General features: G+C 36.7%; 1 protein-coding gene across 6 annotated transcripts in view; it reads left to right on the top strand.

Annotated features, from left to right (window-relative positions):
- LOC150092666 (protein saal1) overlaps positions 1 to 17629 on the top strand; it is a 226446-nt gene that overhangs the window by 77114 nt on the left and 131703 nt on the right. For all 6 annotated transcript variants that reach the window (XM_090414561.1, XM_090414560.1, XM_090414559.1 and 3 more), the window contains exon 6: positions 4635 to 4714. In XM_090414561.1, coding sequence (XP_090270687.1) covers positions 4635 to 4714 — 80 coding nt within the window. The remainder of the gene's footprint in view (positions 1 to 4634; positions 4715 to 17629) is intronic.

The following is a 17629-nucleotide window of genomic DNA, read 5'->3' as shown; positions in this document are numbered from 1 at the left end:
CTGATGATGCAAAGATAGGTAGGATAATCAGGAATGCTGCTGATATGCAGTACTTGCATAATGATTTGAATAGGCTGGACTGGGCATGAGAAAATGGATGTCAGTTCAATGTCAGTAAATGTAAAGTCATTCACTTCGGCATGATTAGATATCCAATATCGTATTATATCGGTGGGATTATGCTAGAAGAAACTGATGAGGCTAGGGATCTTGGAGTGTTAGTAGATAGGAAGTTGACGTTCAGGAGCCATGTGGCAAAGATTGCAAATGCAACTCAAAAGATAATTGCAATGCTGAAACAAATATTCACATATAAAGATAAGGATGTTATTTTGCCTCTTTACATGGCCTTGATAAGACCTCACTTTGACTATTGTGCGCAGTTCTTGGTCTCCTGGTTTCCGTTGTGATTCTGATATATTGGATAGTGTATAAAGGAGACTGTTAAAAATGATATCAGGATTGTGGAATACTGATTATAAAAACAGTTTGAGAATTTGTAGACTGCAGACACTAGCAAACAGGAGAAAGAGGGAGTGATATAAGAAGGGAGTGAGGGCTAGATTTTTCTCTCATAGGGTGGTGCATGATTGGAATGGATTTCAACTGGATTTTGTGAGTGCAAGCAGTGTGAATGAATTCAAGAATAAATATGAAAGCTGGTGTGTGTAGTATGTGGCCTCCCTCGATGAGTCTCTGACTCCCTGGAAGTCTCTCTTAATAATAATAATAAAATTCATCAAAACTTACACAAACAAACACTTACAGACCGTACACGGCCATTTGCAGTTGAGAGAAATATAAAGAAATGTAAGGATGTAGTATTAACTGTACCATAACTGCATAAAATAAGCACACAATTGATGTGTCAATTGTATGCTTTGTATTATGGGATAGTAAAGCAATTGGTATGAAGTCAACAGCCCATATTTATAAGCGGACTGGTAGTGAAGATACTTCACGATCTTGAATTATTTATTATTTATTTTCTTGCTTATTATTAATTAGTTAAATTAATTAATTAGCATAAAAAAACGATTCATTCATTAGTGTATAAGTTAGGCTACCATAAAGCAATCAGATTGCTGCATGAATCTTTATACCTGTAAATAAATATGAATAATTTCTTTTTTGCATTATATTTTCATTTTTGATGTCTTGTGTTAGTAATATGTAAAACATCTATAGTGTTTTGTATCATATTGATGTAGGTACCAACAGACATAATTCATCTTGTAAACAGACGATGTAAACTTATGGTATCGATTAATACAGTACAGTACTGTAAATGTATTTTCTCTTCCTTATGATTTTCTTAATAACATTTTCTTTTCTCTACCTTACTTTATTGTAAGAATATAGTATATATACATACCTTACAGAATTTTGGTTTAAATTTTTGGGGAGTCAAAAGTTATAGCAGATTTTCGAACAATGTGGGAAGTCGACACCCCCCCAACCCCCTTGTTGTTCAAGAGTAAACTGTATATTTTTGTTTTAATCCTATACCCAATCATATTGCAAAGTTTGTGCATACCTTTCCCCTTGTTGTTCAAGGGTGAACTGTATATTCTTGTTTTAATCCTATACCCAATCATATTGCAAAGTTTGTGCATGCCTTTACAACTAGGCTACTTGCATATAGAGGCTGTTGAATTCACATAATTTGTATGCTTTCATTATGAAATACTTATGCAATTGATGTGTCAATTGTGTGCTTTGTATTATGGGATAATAAAGCAATTAGTATCAACAGCCTATATTTATAAGCAGACTGGTAGTGAAGATACTTCACGATCTTGAATTATTTGTTATTTATTTTCTTGCCTATTATGATTTACTTGATAAGAATAACTTTCTTCAATTATCTCTGATCCAGAGTATTTTAAAAATACGGTGATTCACCATTTTACTGCTTCTGTATATAGAAAATATGACTTTTAACATTGAATAAACTTCGATATCTTTCTGATTATAGCTCCCACTGAGGAGACCTCAGTAAAAGTTGAAACAGATCTAGAAAGTTTGTTCTGCATTATGGTATACTAAGGCAGTCAGTGTGAAGTCAACAGCCTCTATATACAGGTAGCCTAGCTGTGAAGATACTTCAATTGCAAACTTTCTTTATGCACGAGTATAGGATTAAAATAAGAATATAATTTATGATATGATATTATATGTAGAATATTTAAAATATTAATAATTTATTGATCACTATTTAGTCTTGAGCAGGATAAAATTGAATTTCATATTGAAAAGAATAACATGTAAGAAAGTTTTAAAGCAAATAAAAGTTGAGCAGCTCTCAGATGTGAACTGTAGACTAAAATACACAAAGATTATTAAAAAAAAAAATGAAAGAGTGTGAGAACAGGAATCAAACCTTGGAGATTCAGTGGCAAGCCTTGAAGAAAACCCTGATTGATTCAGCCAGAGAGGCATGTGGTGAGGTTGTCTGCAAGTATAGAAAAATCAGAACTCCATGGTGGACACAGGAAGTTAAAGAGGCAGTGAAGGAAAAGAAGAAAGCATAACAAAAGTTTCTGGCAAATAAGTCAGCTTGTGCTCTTAGAGAATACAGAGACAAATGTAAGAAAGCTATACACAGTGTAAAACTAGCTAAACAAAAGTCATGGGAGGACTTTGGCAAGAACATAGAAAATAAATATCAAGAAGGGTGGTAAGATATTCTGGAGGTTGTTGAAGAAGCTTAGAAATGGAAGAAAGAATGCTTTAAAAGGAGTTAGTGATGATAAAGGTGACATGAAAACAGGAGAAAAAGATATCCTTGAAGTATGGAGTAATTACTTCAAAAAATTGCTAAATGAAACAAGCAGTGATAGCACAGTGGTAAAAAACACTCAACAGGCATGCAGTCAGGAATACATATCCATACTTGAAGTAGAAAAGCCATCAAAGGCTTGAAATGTGGAAAAGCCACAGGAGTAGATGATATTCGACCAGAAATGCTGAAGTATGGTGGTATAAAAGTCTTACAGTGGCTACACTGCATAGTTCAGAAGGCATGGACAGAGGGACGAATTCCGGATGATTGGAGTGGAGCTCTAATAGTACACATATATAAAAAGGGAAATAAAACTGAATGTGAGAATTATATTTCCCTACTGAGTGTTTCTGGCAAGATTTATCCTAGTATACTTGAGAAACGGTTGAGAAGAATTGTGGAAGAAAAGCTTGGTGAAGAACAAACTGGATTCAGGCCAAATAGAGGCTGTCAGGATCAGATCTTCACTTTACGACAAATAGTTGAATCTAGCTATTTGATTAAATATATATACATTAATATATATATATATATATATATATATATATTTATTTATTTATTTGCATAATTTAGAAACCTTGCTCTAGAGATCAAACATGGAACAGTTTCAATCCACTTCAAAAGTTCCATGGCCTTCAGTAATCTGGATGCTGGTCTCATACCAGGCAATGAGTAAACCAGGCATTTCTCACCTGAAGACGATCACAAATATTCATGCCAATGGTAGGAACCTGCAGCATGTTGGTTGGAGAACGAATATGTTGACCACTTGACCAACCAGGCTGGTGATTTACTTATCTTCCTAATGGTTCACTATCCATTTTTGGTTTAAGAAAACACATATACACAGTGATAAATACTCACATAAACAATCACACTACCATCACCTAACCCAAAAATGTAGCAGGTGTTAAAACATTAATACACAAGGCTAAGGTTATTTTTACCAATGGTATAGAGATTTCCATTGAATTTATTTCTGTCTGTCATACTTTTTTTAATCAGTGTTTACAATCCCCATAAAACAGATAAAATTTCAACCCCTTTCCCACACATGATCATAGCAAATTTATTTCTTATATACATTATAACCTTCACACCACTTCTGAATTGCTCATCAAACTACTACCCTTTCATTTAAGGACAAAGCTTATATTCTGGCACACCTGTTAGCATTGCCTGTGATAGTTGAAATTCTCAGCTAACCAGACATGCATCACTCACATCATTTCATTCATGTTTGTCTGGCGCTTTGGGGCGGTGGGGGAATTGCAGAAATCACATCATGACACATCATTGTTATAACACTACAATTTGCAAAAAAAAAAAAAAAAAAAAAAAACTGTTGGCAAAGCCTTATTTCACATAAGCTTTAAGATCAGTACATCAATTCTTTTGCTTATACATATGTAAAGATTACTTCTTTTTATGGTTACAGTTTCCAAAGGAGAAGGTTGAATGAATAAAATGATGAAATTTTTAGATTTCTGTAGGTTTTCTAATTCCTGATTCATTCTCAAATTTTTTATAATTATTCTCATGTTAAGTAACTGCTTGATAAATTGTATATAAAATGGCGTAGAGAAAGAGACAACTTTCTAACTCTTTATAATGATGATAATAATAAAAAGCAAAAGTACACTTTAAAAGAAATATTCTTAACTCTTCCTTTGGTTATTGCCCAGAATTAGTAGTGCTTAATACTTGCTGAAAACTGAAATTCCCCTTTTTTAGGACTACTAACAAGTGTTAGTAGCTTGTCTTCAGCATGCATCATTTTATTTTGTGTAATTATATAGAATTTGATAATGTGGAAACTGATATTAAAACATTTAATTTTGTTCATTAGGAAATTCTGGTGGGAATTCTTGGAAATATGGTCTGTTTTAAGGACATCTGTAATGACCTCGTAACCAAGCCTGAAATAGTGTAAGTATTATTTTATAACTTTGAATTTTTAAACTGCATGTTATATTTTACTTAAGTGTTTTAAGGAAGACAGGATGCTCTTAAGAATTTTGTCAGTAATACTTAGTTTGCCAAACAATGATCATGACTGCTTTATTCTGTGCTTCTGATCTTTTGTTCCATGTTTGTGACTAGTAAGACATGTAGTTGCTTCACTTTTTGCATGATTATTTTCTAATTTTAGCTTTGGTGAAAGGTTGTCCTTTTATTTGAAATTAAAAAAAGATAGTAATAAACTTAATAAAACTAAAGCATAAATGTAAGTGTTAATTATTTGCATTTAATCCATTTTAAATGCTAGATATTGAATGTATTCTATTCTGCACTTCTAATTGAATAGCATGTTATGATACTTAAATAAAACCTTTCAATCTTTTGCTTTAAAAAACCAATTACATATAATAATAAGAATAGTATATTTTATTTATTAAAAATAATCTTTATATTACAAACTCAGGAGAATGTTATGTTAAGTCTCAGGGTATTATTTATTGATACCATGGATTTTCAAAGGATTCATAAATGATGCAATATCAGAATGTGTTCGTAGAGTTCAGTGTGAAATGGAATGAAATGGAAGAGTATCATGAGAATAAGGGTGAGAGAAGTTATGAATTATATAAAGCTCATTCCAGAAAAGTTATGTATTGTATGGAAAACTAAATCAGAATGTGAAAAAAAAAAAAAAAAATTGCAAAGAAATTGGTTGTGCAGGCTAAAGGCAACCCAAAAGAATTTTATTGTTATGCTGCAAATATAAGAAAAAATAAATGGAGAAGAATAACTTTACTGGATGCAGACTGTATCCTTCCATCAGGAGCAGATGAGATTTTTTGAATAATGAGTGTTCACTCTGCTAACCTGGTGTATGCAGCATGATGTGCAGTGCTATTACTACACTAGATGAAGAGATAGCGATGCATGAGGAGGTTCTAGAGCAGTTGCATAACCTGGATAAGTATTTGGTCGTAGGGACAGATGGAATATCATCATGTATGCTTGTGGCATGTTCAGCCAAATTGGCTAGGCCTTTGGCATGTTTGTGTCTTGAGTTTCAGCACAGGAAAAATACCACAGGAATGGAAGGAATGTATGATATTTCTGTTGTACAAGGATGGTGCAAAAACTGATGTGTGTAACTACTGACCTATCATATCTCGGGTGTGGTGGTGCTGAAGATGTTAGAGAAGTTGGTAAGAACTTGATACAGAAATGGGTAGATAGACAAGTTATACTCTACAAGGAACAGCATGGATTTACTAAAGGTAGGTCATTGTTTTAGGAATTTGCTGATATTTTATAACAATGTTATGCCTGAGTTGGATAAAAGGAATGGATACACTGTGATACTTGGACTTTGCTAAGGCATTTGGTAGGATACTACATGGAGTGTTTCATAAACTGGAGAATATGGAATTGGAATATAAACTATTGATTTAGATAAGGAGATTGCTGATGGATAAGTATCAGAAAATTGTGTGTGGGGAGTAATGAATCTGCCAGATTTAAGGTAACCAGTGGTGTACTCCAGGAATCAGTCCTTGGAACATTGTTATGCAATCCTACATTAATGATATTGGGAAAGACTTGACAGGAGATGTTTAGTTGTTTGTAGATGATTTACATCATCTGACAGGCAGGACAATCAAGGATGCTTGTTGCATAGACTTTTGTGACATAAGGACATTTTAGAAATGTTTTGCCAGTATTCTTTCACACAAAAGAAATAGGATAGAATAATTTTTTGATCATTCAACTAGTTTAGTGAAAATGTGTGTTTCATCAGGTGGAATAAGTAAATAAACTTAAAAAAAAAAAACGGATTACAAAAGATAATTGGCATAGATCGGTAGGTGTTGCACTGATATGATCATCGGCTTGTCAGAGCTCCTGAAAAGATTAGTAGTATTTTATGTTATCATTGGCAATTTTACTAGAATTTTATGTAGCATTGTTTGCTTTTTGTTTCTTGGTGTGTCTGTGCGATTTTTGTGTGTTTTCTGTGTTATTTTAATTATTATTTTTAAGATAAGATAGCGTACATATGGCACCGATAAAAAAAAAAAAAATGGTGGCCAGGTCGCCATTTGTTTAAGAGTTTTGATTTAAAAGAGTTTATGCAATGTGCTGTCTGTGAGATGTATGCTTTGCGAAGAGCAATGGGAGTCTGGTTAGATGGAGTTAATATGTGCAGGAAGTGTAAGGAGAATGAGGATCTCAAGTGTGTTTCGGGTGGCGAGAGTGAAATCATTAATGATAGTCAGAATATTAAAAATAGTGATGTGATAAGGAATTGCAAGGTAGTACCAGATAGGTGTGAGAGCATCGTTGAAGGTGTAAATGAAGGTAGAAATACAGAACGAATGGATGATTTAATTAATAATGAAAATGGTGAGATAGTTGCAAGTAGCAAAATCGCAAGGTTGAGCAGAGCGATACACAGAGCAAAAACGCAACTGGAGCATATGGAAAAATGTGTGCTGAACGTACCTACTAATAAATGGCGAAAGTCTGTTACGGTAAATAGTAGAATGTTCGTAAACGTCAATAAAATGAAAGAGCAAGTGCTGTATGGAGATTCACTATTAAGAGGTATGTTAGTTGAGAGTTTGACGAAATCGTACCAGCTGCGTGTGAACATAAAGGACTGCAGCGAATCTCTTCGAATGCAAAAACAGAGGGTGAAAGAGATGATAATCGTGGCAGGAACAAATGATTTGAAAGAAGACAAAATGGAAATGATTGAGGATGTGAGGGAATTACTTGAGGTAGCAAAAGAGAAGAGTGAGAGAATTAGGATGGTGAGTATTTTACCGCGGTATGACAGTGAAGTTTAGAAGGAGGGCCATCATTGCCAATGACTTTATGCGTGGGTTATGCATGGAGAGTGGTGTGGAGTGAGTTCGATGGGCGAAAGGATTTATATAAGATGGATGGGTTACATTTGAATGTATTTGGTGTATGGAGGCTTTAAAAAGTGTTGATGAATGAAGTGGAAGTGGATGTACAGACTCAAGGAAACTAGATTTATTAAGGGGGGGGGTAGATATGCAGACTTTAGGGAGGCAGTTGAGTGTATGAATGAGTATAATATGCCAGAGCGAGTACGAAGGACAACAAATCAGAATGGGATAGTTAGTATAAGGCATCAAAGTAGGGATGGGACTAATGGGCTTCTGCAATTCATGTACACTAATGCCAGGAGTATTAGGAACAAGAAGGAAGAGGTTTTGGCCTTGGTTGGCACTTCCAGGCCACAGGTTGTTGGTATTAGTGAAACATGGCTGACAGAAGATGATAAAGCTAGTGGGATTGAATGCGATGGGTATAGCGTATTCAGGAGTGACAGGGAGAATAAAAAGGGGAGAGGAGTGTTATTGATGATAGCTGATGAGTTGCAGCCAAGAAGTATAGAAGTTGAACTGCAGGAAAGAGAAAAGAGCACATTAGAGGCTGTTTGGTGTGAGATAGATTCTAGCAGAACAAAATATACAACTGGGTGCTGCTATAGACCAGGTGATGGAATAGATGGTGGGGATGGTATGCATAGGCAGATAGAAGAAATGAGTGGAAGGAGGGTAATTATTATGGGTGGTTTCAATTATGGTAGCATTGACTGGAAAGAGGAGAGGGCACATGGGAGGAAGGAATTGGATTTTATGTGGTTATTAAAGGACAACTATCTGCGACAGTATGTAGTAGAAAATACCAGGAGGCAGAGAGTGCTTGACCTAGTAATTGCATCTGAGAATGTGGCTGTAATGAACATGACCTTGTTGCCACCAATTGGTGAGAGTGATCATAAGGTCATGACTTGGGAGGTGGCTAAAGGAGTGGAATTTACAATTAAGACAGGGTACATGTGGAATTACCGGGCTGGTAAGTATGACAAGCTTAGGAGTGTGCTTGGCTCAATGCCATGGCATGTAAAACTGCAAGGGCTGGATGTTGATAGTGCATGGAAGGTGGTTAAGAAGTGTTTGCAGGAAGCAATGGTTGACTGTATACCAAGAGTCCGAATAATAAATCAAGTAGGGGTTAAATGAATGAATAACACTATTAAGCTTGAGCTGCAAAAAAAGAAACAATTGTGGAGTGAATTTAAGGAGAAAGGTGACCAGCAGGTGCAGGAACAGTATAAAGCTCAGGCCAGGATGGTAACAAGGGTGGTAAGAAAAGCAAAAGCGGATTATGAAAGACAATTGGCCATGCATGCTAAAGAGAATCCCAAACAGTTTTTTCAATATGTTGCAAGTAAAAGGAAAAATGTTCATGGCAGAATGATTTTAAAAAATGCTGAGTGTAGGGAGGTAACCGAATCAGTTGATATAGTGGAATTACTGAGCGAGCACTTTGCAAGAGTGTATCATCCAGGTGGTGACATTGCAGGAATGGAAGAACCAACAGCTTATACTGGAATTGTGATGAATGAAGTAGAGGTAACTAGTCTATTACAGAACCTCAATGTCAATACATCTGTGGGATTGGAAGGTATACCAGCTCATGTCGTACGTGAAGCGGCTAAAGAATTGTCAGTGCGCTTGACCATTTTTTTTAATTTGAGCCTCGCGTCTGGTTCAGTCCCAAGGGGGTGGAAAGAGGGGAAAATAGTTCCGCTGCATAAAGGTGGTTCCAAGGCTGCTGTTGAAAATTACCAACCAATCAGCATAACAGGAATCATTATCAAGGTCTTGGAGAAAATAGTCAAGAGGAAAATACAAGATTGGATAGATGAAAATGGGATACTGTATCGGGGACAGCATGGTTTGTGAAGGGTAGGTCATGCCTCAGTAACTTGCTCACGTATTATAACACAGTGACGGAATTCTAATCAGTAAATTGCAGCATATGGGGATGGATATAGGGTTGGTGAGATGGATAGGAGGGTAGTTGACGGAGAGATATCAGAGAGTGGTTTATTCAGGAGTAGAGTCCACAAGACGGCCTGTGACTAGTGGTGTGCCACAAGGATCTGTTCTTGGACCTTCTGTTTAATTTGTTCATTAATGATATAGGAAAGGATTTGAGAGGAACAGTTCATTTGTTTGCAGATGATGCAAAGTTGGGTAGTTCAATAGTGAATGCAGATGATGTCAAAATTTTGCAAGATGATTTGGATAGATTGGAGGTCTGGGCTAAGGAGAATGGATGTCAATTTAATGTTGCAAAATGTAAGGTTATACATTTTGGGGTGAAAAGATTAGCAGCAGTTTATTACATTGGTGGAACTGTACACCAGGAAATTGATGAGGCACGAGATTTAGGAGTGTTGGTGGATAAGGAGTTGAAGTTTAGGGGGCACATTGCAAAAGTGGCCAAATCAGCTCATCAAATCACTTGGTTGCTGAAGAATACGTTGACAACAGAGACAAGCAGGTTATTGTTCCTCTGTATCGAGCCTTGATAAGATACCATCTCGACTACTGTACCTGGATTTGGTCACCTAGGTTTCTTCTTGATGGGGAGGAGGTTGAGAGGATCCAGAGGTGAGTGACCAAGATGATAGCAGGTCTGTGGAATGAACCTTATGAGAACAGGTTGAGGATTTGTGGGTTGCAAAAATTGGTTGATAGGCAGAGGAGGGGAAATACGATTGAGACATTCAAATTACTGAAGGGTTTCTATAAAATTAATTCAGAAGATATTTTTGAGAACAGGGCTGGTTGTGGGAGGACTAGGGGACATCCATGGAAACTGGGCAAAAGTGTGGTTAGTAAGGGTGTTAGAGCTGGGTTCTTTACTTTTAGAGTGGTGAATGAGTGGAATGGGCTGCCAGAGTCTGTGGTGGATGCTGTGACAGTGAATGAGTTTAAGGCGAAGTATGATAGATACTGTATGAATGTCGAATAGTTGTGATGAATATGATTTGGGGCCTCCCTCGATGAGTCTAAGGACTCCCTGGAGTTGCCCATAATAATAATAATAATAATAATGTACATAATGAAATATTTGAAAACAGGAATAACAGTGGAAAGCATGTATGCTATGAAGTTGTTTGCTGGTTTGTGGTCTGCTGCAAACTACTGGTAACCATATGCGTATCATGTTGAATTATAGAAGATGAGATATAGAGGTTACATGTGGTTTGCAGCAGATCATAAACCAGCAAACAACTTCATAGAAAATTCTTGCTTTTCATTGTTATTTCTAATTAAAAGAGACACACATATTAACCACAGTGAAAATTATTTACTTGTAAATATTTCATCCTAAGTATCTTAGGACATCATCAGTACAGTAGTATAAACAATAATAAGAATAACATACATTTAGGGTGCATGATTACACTAGAATCTCATTAAACATTCGTTACGCATGTTTAATGAGATTCTATTGTAATCATGCACCCTAACTGTATGTTATTCCTATTATTGTTTAAACTACTGTACTGATGATGTCCTAAGATACTTAGGATGAAATATATTTACAAGTAAATAATTTTCACTGTGGTTAATACGTGTGTTTCTTTTAATTATGATCTCACCACAGATTTCCTTATTTAAAAAAAAATAAAAAATAAATAAAAAAATTGTTATTTCTGTTTTCAAATATTTCATTACGTACATTACCTGTGATAACCTGTTTTTTAGTTTATTCACATATTCCTCCTGATGATGTGAAACACAAGAATTTTCAAGAAGCTAGTTGAATAATCAATAAATTATTCTGTCTGATCTGTTTCTTTCATGTGGAAGAATACTGGCAAAACATTTTTAATCAAACATGCTACTGATATATAGCACTTACAGAATGATTTGAATAGGCTGATACCGTGGACAAATGATAATGGCTGTCCGTTTAGTGTTAAAAAGTGTAAAGTTATGCACTTTGGCATGATGAGATTTCTGATGGCATATTACATTGGTGGGATTATGCTTGGAAAAACTAATGAGACTAGGGATCTTTTAGTTATGGTGGATAGGAGTTTGAAGTTCAAAAGTCATAGCAAAAACTGCAAATACAACTCAGGATAATTCTGATGCTAAAGCAGACATTGACATGTAAGCATAAGGAAGTCATTTTACCTCTTTACAGGGCCTATGACTGCATTTGGAGTACTCTACACAGATTTGGTCTGCTGGGTTCTGAAAAAAATCTGTAAGTGGTAAAAAAAAAGAGTTTACAAAGATATATTGGGATTATGCAATGTAGATTATGAGGACAGATTGAAGTGCAAACACTGGTAAACAGGAGGTGATATGATAGAGGTCTGTAAACTTCTGAAAGGATATTATAGGATATTGGTTGATAAAATTTTTCATTATATTGAAGGTAGGTAGAGGATTGTGGGGGGGGGGGGGCATCTGTGGAGGTTGATTAGTGATTAAGAAAGAGGTTAGGGCTAGATTTTCTTCTCACAGAGTAGTGAGTGAAACACTTTGGCTATTGAAGTAGTGAGTGCATCTACCGTGAATGAAGGTAGGACAGTTCATATGGGTGATGTATGACCTTCCTTGATGAGTCCTTCATTTCCTGGAGGAGTCTCTAACAAATTGTCAAGATGCTGGCAACATTTAAACAGATTGGACTGGATTGGTTTGAATTAAGGCTATGGGCATGAGGCTGGTGTATCATGTCTTTTAACTACATATGTTATTCTGGCCCATTAAGCTTGTTTTTAGAAAAACCCATTTCTATATGAAATTTACTCTTAATTAAATGCAATTTTAACATTTTTAAAATTAACTTTAATCTAATTTTAACTTAATATTTTTCTAATGATTTCAATTTACTTAGTTTTTTTTTACACTATTTAAGAGTATTCAGGAATCATGCTGATAAGTTTGTTTTATTGGATAAGATTGGGTAAATTCGAATACTGCTGGTTTAATTAAAAAAAAAAAAAAAACTTGGAGTGGGGAGTTCTAATTGAAGTCGCTAGTCAGGCCATATTGGATTATGGCTTAGCAACCAAGATTTTTAATGAATTCCAAGGGTGGTAGGGGAAGATAAGTGTTTCTTTAACTCTACCCATGAAATGCTTAGCTTATATCACATTAGTATTAGCACCCATGTGTAGAGGCTTAAGTGCTGTGAGGACATCATGTTGGATGCTTAATGGATTGTATACATCACTCAGAAAGGATTCAAACAGAATTTAATACTTTCCTATATTTTGTCTCAGTCACTGAGACATCTTCAGGGATTACAAAAAAACTAATGTAACATACACACAAATAACACACAATACTAAGCCCAACCACGTGGGTGACACTAAAGTCCTATCTAGATGGAGCGCCCTCTAAGGGTGGTTGTAGGTGTCCTGGAATGTAAGGTGGGATCTCTGATGATAAGTGTTTCCCAAATCTTAGGAAGCTTAATGCAATCATATTTATTAAGATTTGGTTGATTTCTGAGAGCTGCTGCTGATTCCAAAAATAGTCTCTCTTTTTTGAATTTGCTGTGGTAGACCATGGTGGTTTTTTCCATGAGATCCTGTGGGTTGTATCCAAGACATGGTCAGCCAGGCCCGACTACCATAGTCGTGGTTGCAGATGTAAGACTTATGTTCCTCTAGGCGGATGGTCTGATCTGCCTGTCTGTCCAAAGTATGCCAGCTTACAGGAACAGTGTACTTTCTAAACTCCAGGCACTGAGAGAGGAGGGAGCTGATCTTTTGTAGAACGGATAAGGGTAGCAAGTTTGCAGTGAGGCTTAAATGCTGTGTGTAGATTATACTTTTATAAAATCTTGGCTATTTTTTCAGCTACATGTTCCACGGATGTAGGGCATGGTGATGGCATTTCTAAACTTTTTCTGAAGAGAAGATCTGGGAATGGGGGAGGAACTGATTTTTTTTTTTAATACTGTGATCGCTGTAGCCATTGGAGAGGAATGTGTTGTGTATGTGGTCAAGCTCAGTTGTAAGGGCATTTCCACTGGAACCAAGATTGTGGGCTCTCTTGGTTATAGTTTTAACACGTTCGCTGCCATGCCACTTCGGCATAGTCTGTTCCCCTACGCTGAGCAATTTTACTTCTTCAAGGTCAGTACGGTAACCTCGTTGCCGGCGGTAAGCGTCACACGAGTATACTCGTAGTTGGCTTGTGCAAAGCATATACCCTCTATGAGAATACACAGTTTTGAAGCTAGCTCCACAAGCCAAGCATTTTCACTTCTTCAAGGTCAGTACAGTGATCTCATTGCCGGCGGTAAGCGTCATACGTGTATACTCGTAGCTGGCTTGTGTAGCTGGTTTATCAACTACCAATATACTCGTAGTTGGCAGCGAACGTGTTAATAATGCCATATTGTTGAGCAGGGTGGTGGCGGGAGAGTTTGTGAATGTATCTGCCTGTGTGCGTGGGTTTTCTATATACAGTGAAGGAAAGTATACCATTAGGAAGGCGTGTAACTAAGGTGTCTAGGAAGGGTAAACAATTGTTCTTTTCCTTTTCCATCATAAACTGGATTCTTGGATTGTAGGCTGTTGAGGTGGCTGAAGAAGGAGTCTAATGTATCTGGGCCATGAGGCCAAATAGAGAACACATCATCTACATATCTTAGCCAGATAGAAGGTTGTTTGAGAGGGGGCTGAGTCTATGGCTCGTTTTTCAAAATCTTCCATATAAAAATTGGCAGGGGGGGGGGGATCCATGGCTGTTCCCTCTATCTACTTGTAGATTTTGTTCTTCCAAGAAATATAACCAGAATTAATGGCAAAGGAAAAGAGATCTAAGATGTCAGAAGGAAAAACATTTTCTAAGAGTGTTAAGGTATCAATTAAGGGAATATTGATAAACAGCGAGATGTCAAAGCTTACCAATATGTCTGTGTTATTTAAGGTTAAATTTTCTATGAGGGTTTTAAAATGGATGTGGAAAGCCCAGTGGGGGGGGGGGGGTCAGAGAGGTGGCCAGCTGTTTTGACAGTTTGTAGCAAGGTGTTAGTGGCATCTACTATAGATCTTAGTGGGGAATTGGGTTGGTGGATTTTTGGTAAACTGTATATTCGGGGGGGGGGGGGGGGAACAGAGAGGTTTAAGTTTTTTCATGATGTCCAAGGGTCAGGAAGATACCTTTTTAAGTAAGTTTTTGAATTTTTTAACTTGTGTTTTTGTGGGGTCATGTTCTAGCGGGATGTAGGTAGAGTGATCTCAGAGGATAATCTCCATTTTTCGATTGTATTCCATGGCATTAAGAATGACTGTGGCATTACACTTATCCGCTCTGGTGATGATGATATTTTTTTCTTTCCATAATTTCATGAGAGCGGTGCGTTGGGTGGACAATAAATTACTTTTTGGAGGCGAAGACTGGGCGAGGATGTTGGCAACGTCAAGTCTGATGTTATTTGCTATCTCCAGTACTAAGCAATAGATCCCGCATTCGATGTTAAACATTACATCAAGTACCACCACTTCTTTCGGAGTGACCACAGAATTGTGGCCGAGGCTTAGGGCACTGACGGCATCGTCATTGAGCCTTTTGGAAGATAGGTTAACTAGTGTCTGGAGCGGTTCAATTTGTGGTTGCGGTTTGGCTTTACACAGGTTGTTATATTTCTTGATGTGTTTATTTTTTAATTTTTGAAATTCTTTCTGTGTGGAAGCTTCTGATATGCCAGAGAGAATAGACCAAAGTTCCGGGTTAAGTATAGCGGAGAGAGCTCTGATTGTAAGGAGCCAATGCCGGTGTTCGTTTGGAAAGGATGGCATGAGTAGCGACTTTTTGTTCCCACAGTAGTGCAAAGCTGGCACGGTTATATATGCGGAGGGCTTTTTTGGAATGAAAGTTGATCTTTCGCTTAACGCAGTTGGGTATCACTCTTGTATCCCGACATCTTTTTAAAAAGGCCAGCCTATTTAGTTGCCTAGATAGTCGTAGTTTTGACTTACCGTATTGTCTGCATTTGCATGCTATATCTTCTCCATGAATGATAGAATCCGTGTGTAGAGGCATTTTTATGAATTCCAAGGGTGGTAGGGGAAGATAAGTGTTTCTTTAACTCTACCCATGAAATGCTTAGCTTATATCACATTATTATTAGCACCTTGGAGGGTAGGGGGTGAGGAGCAAGTGTTAGACCTGTATTTGAGATTATGGATTAACAGCTTTGGTTACTGAAATTTAAAAAAAAAAAATTTTTTTTTTTATGGTAACTCTGCCCATGATAAGCTTGTTAACCTTGTGATGCCCTTTGAATCACTATGTACCAACTGCTCCATTCGTTATAGAAAAGAATAAGCTACAGGTATCGAAAGCTTTTCATTTTTGTTTGTACTGATTCCTATAAATGGAATCTATAGGAATTGGTAAACAGCCTTTCATTCTTTAGGTCTGTGTTCAGATCCTATTTTTAATGTGAATCCCACTCACAAAACATAGGGAATCCATAATACCCCTCAGTACTGTGTATGGACTCCTGACCAGGTTGGGAATATATAGGGTGGTCCATAAGTCATGAAGGGGTTTAAAATATGAGTAACGTTTTTGATTATTAATTTTTTCATTTATTTATTATTATTTTTTTTTCATGTATGCTAAGGAACATTTGGGAAATTAATCCTGGAAAAGTTCACAATCCAACAACGAACCAAAATTGCGCAATTTTTTTTTGAAAATCAGCATTCGATTATTCTAATGTAGAGTGCATATCGCTGCCATTTTGATGTCAGAAATTCTCCCTTGGAAACAATGATTTGTTACTTGATTGAACATTTCCAACAAGTGTTCTGTAAGTAACAGGCTATGATCCAAGAGATCCTGTTCAGCCAGAACAAAGGAAAACATTCAACATTTTCCTCTTTCTCTGGCCTTGCCTCTTTAAGATGACAGTAATGCAGTGAAAACACATCCAAATGTGTTTTCATGGCATGGGAGAAACGTGGACAAGTTCCATCATTGATACATATGATGCTCTGTAGCTAAAGGTATATCATCTACCAACAGCAGTTGTTCATCTTTCACGAATCATATCTATGATTTTGTCACCTGCAAGACTACCCTTAAAAATAAACAAACTACTAAACAGATTGAAGATGATACTACACTATAAATTGACACTGAAGCAATGGTAAAACTATCACATGTGAATTGAATGTAATCAAAGACGTTGATGCAATTTGAATTGGAGGAAATATGTACTGGACATTTATAAGTGGAAATGACTTTTTTTGTGGAGAAACACCAACAGCTGGCTTATTGGAGGCCTAAAGTGGTTACTGCCATGTTTGGTATTCAGAGCACAGGTTCCATTTTCTGTCTCCTTTCACATACTGGTGAAATCCTTCAAAGGACATGCTAAATACATTGTAGGAATAAAGACCTTCATCCTCCTCTGTGTGAGAGTAAAAGTATAGAATAGAGGTAAAATAATTCTACAGATTGGATGGTGCATGTTACTGAACTTGATAGCAATAAATCTGGAGGTTTCCCCAGCTAGTGAATAATCCTGTTGCCACATCGTGCCTGGAAGTAATCCCATCATTATAGTAGTATGGCAGAACTGTCCAACAGGGACGAATTCTCCATTCTTGCTATGCTTGCTGCACAAGCTCATTAATTGAGAAAGAAGTAATATTTATTTGTTAATAAATGCATGCATTTTAGGCTTTTATTTTTGTAGACAGAAGACATATTACTCTTACGCGGCAATAATTGAGCTTTGCGTTATGTATCGAAGGTCGATGCCCATCTAGTCAAAGCTACCCTGGCTTGTTCAGTTGTAGGAGCTTCCTGGTCCATGCAGCAACACTGTGATTTCATGCGTGCGCATAGCCATTTCATGTCGTCTCACTCTGTTGCTTAAACACAGGCCATGCGCAGTCAGTGTAGCTCTAGCCAGTGAGCTTCAGCCAGCCTTTACAAGTATGCATGTTGCTTGGGAAAATTAAGTTACAACCAACTTTTTGACCAGTTCATAAAGAAGAACCGT

Source organism: Typopeltis vanoorti, chromosome 25 (genome assembly GCF_054136105.1).
Source record: "Typopeltis vanoorti isolate ZY-2024b chromosome 25, IOZ_Tvanoo_1.0, whole genome shotgun sequence".
Classification (NCBI taxonomy): Eukaryota; Metazoa; Arthropoda; class Arachnida; order Uropygi; family Thelyphonidae; genus Typopeltis; species Typopeltis vanoorti.
This window is presented reverse-complemented; position numbering and strand designations above follow the sequence as displayed.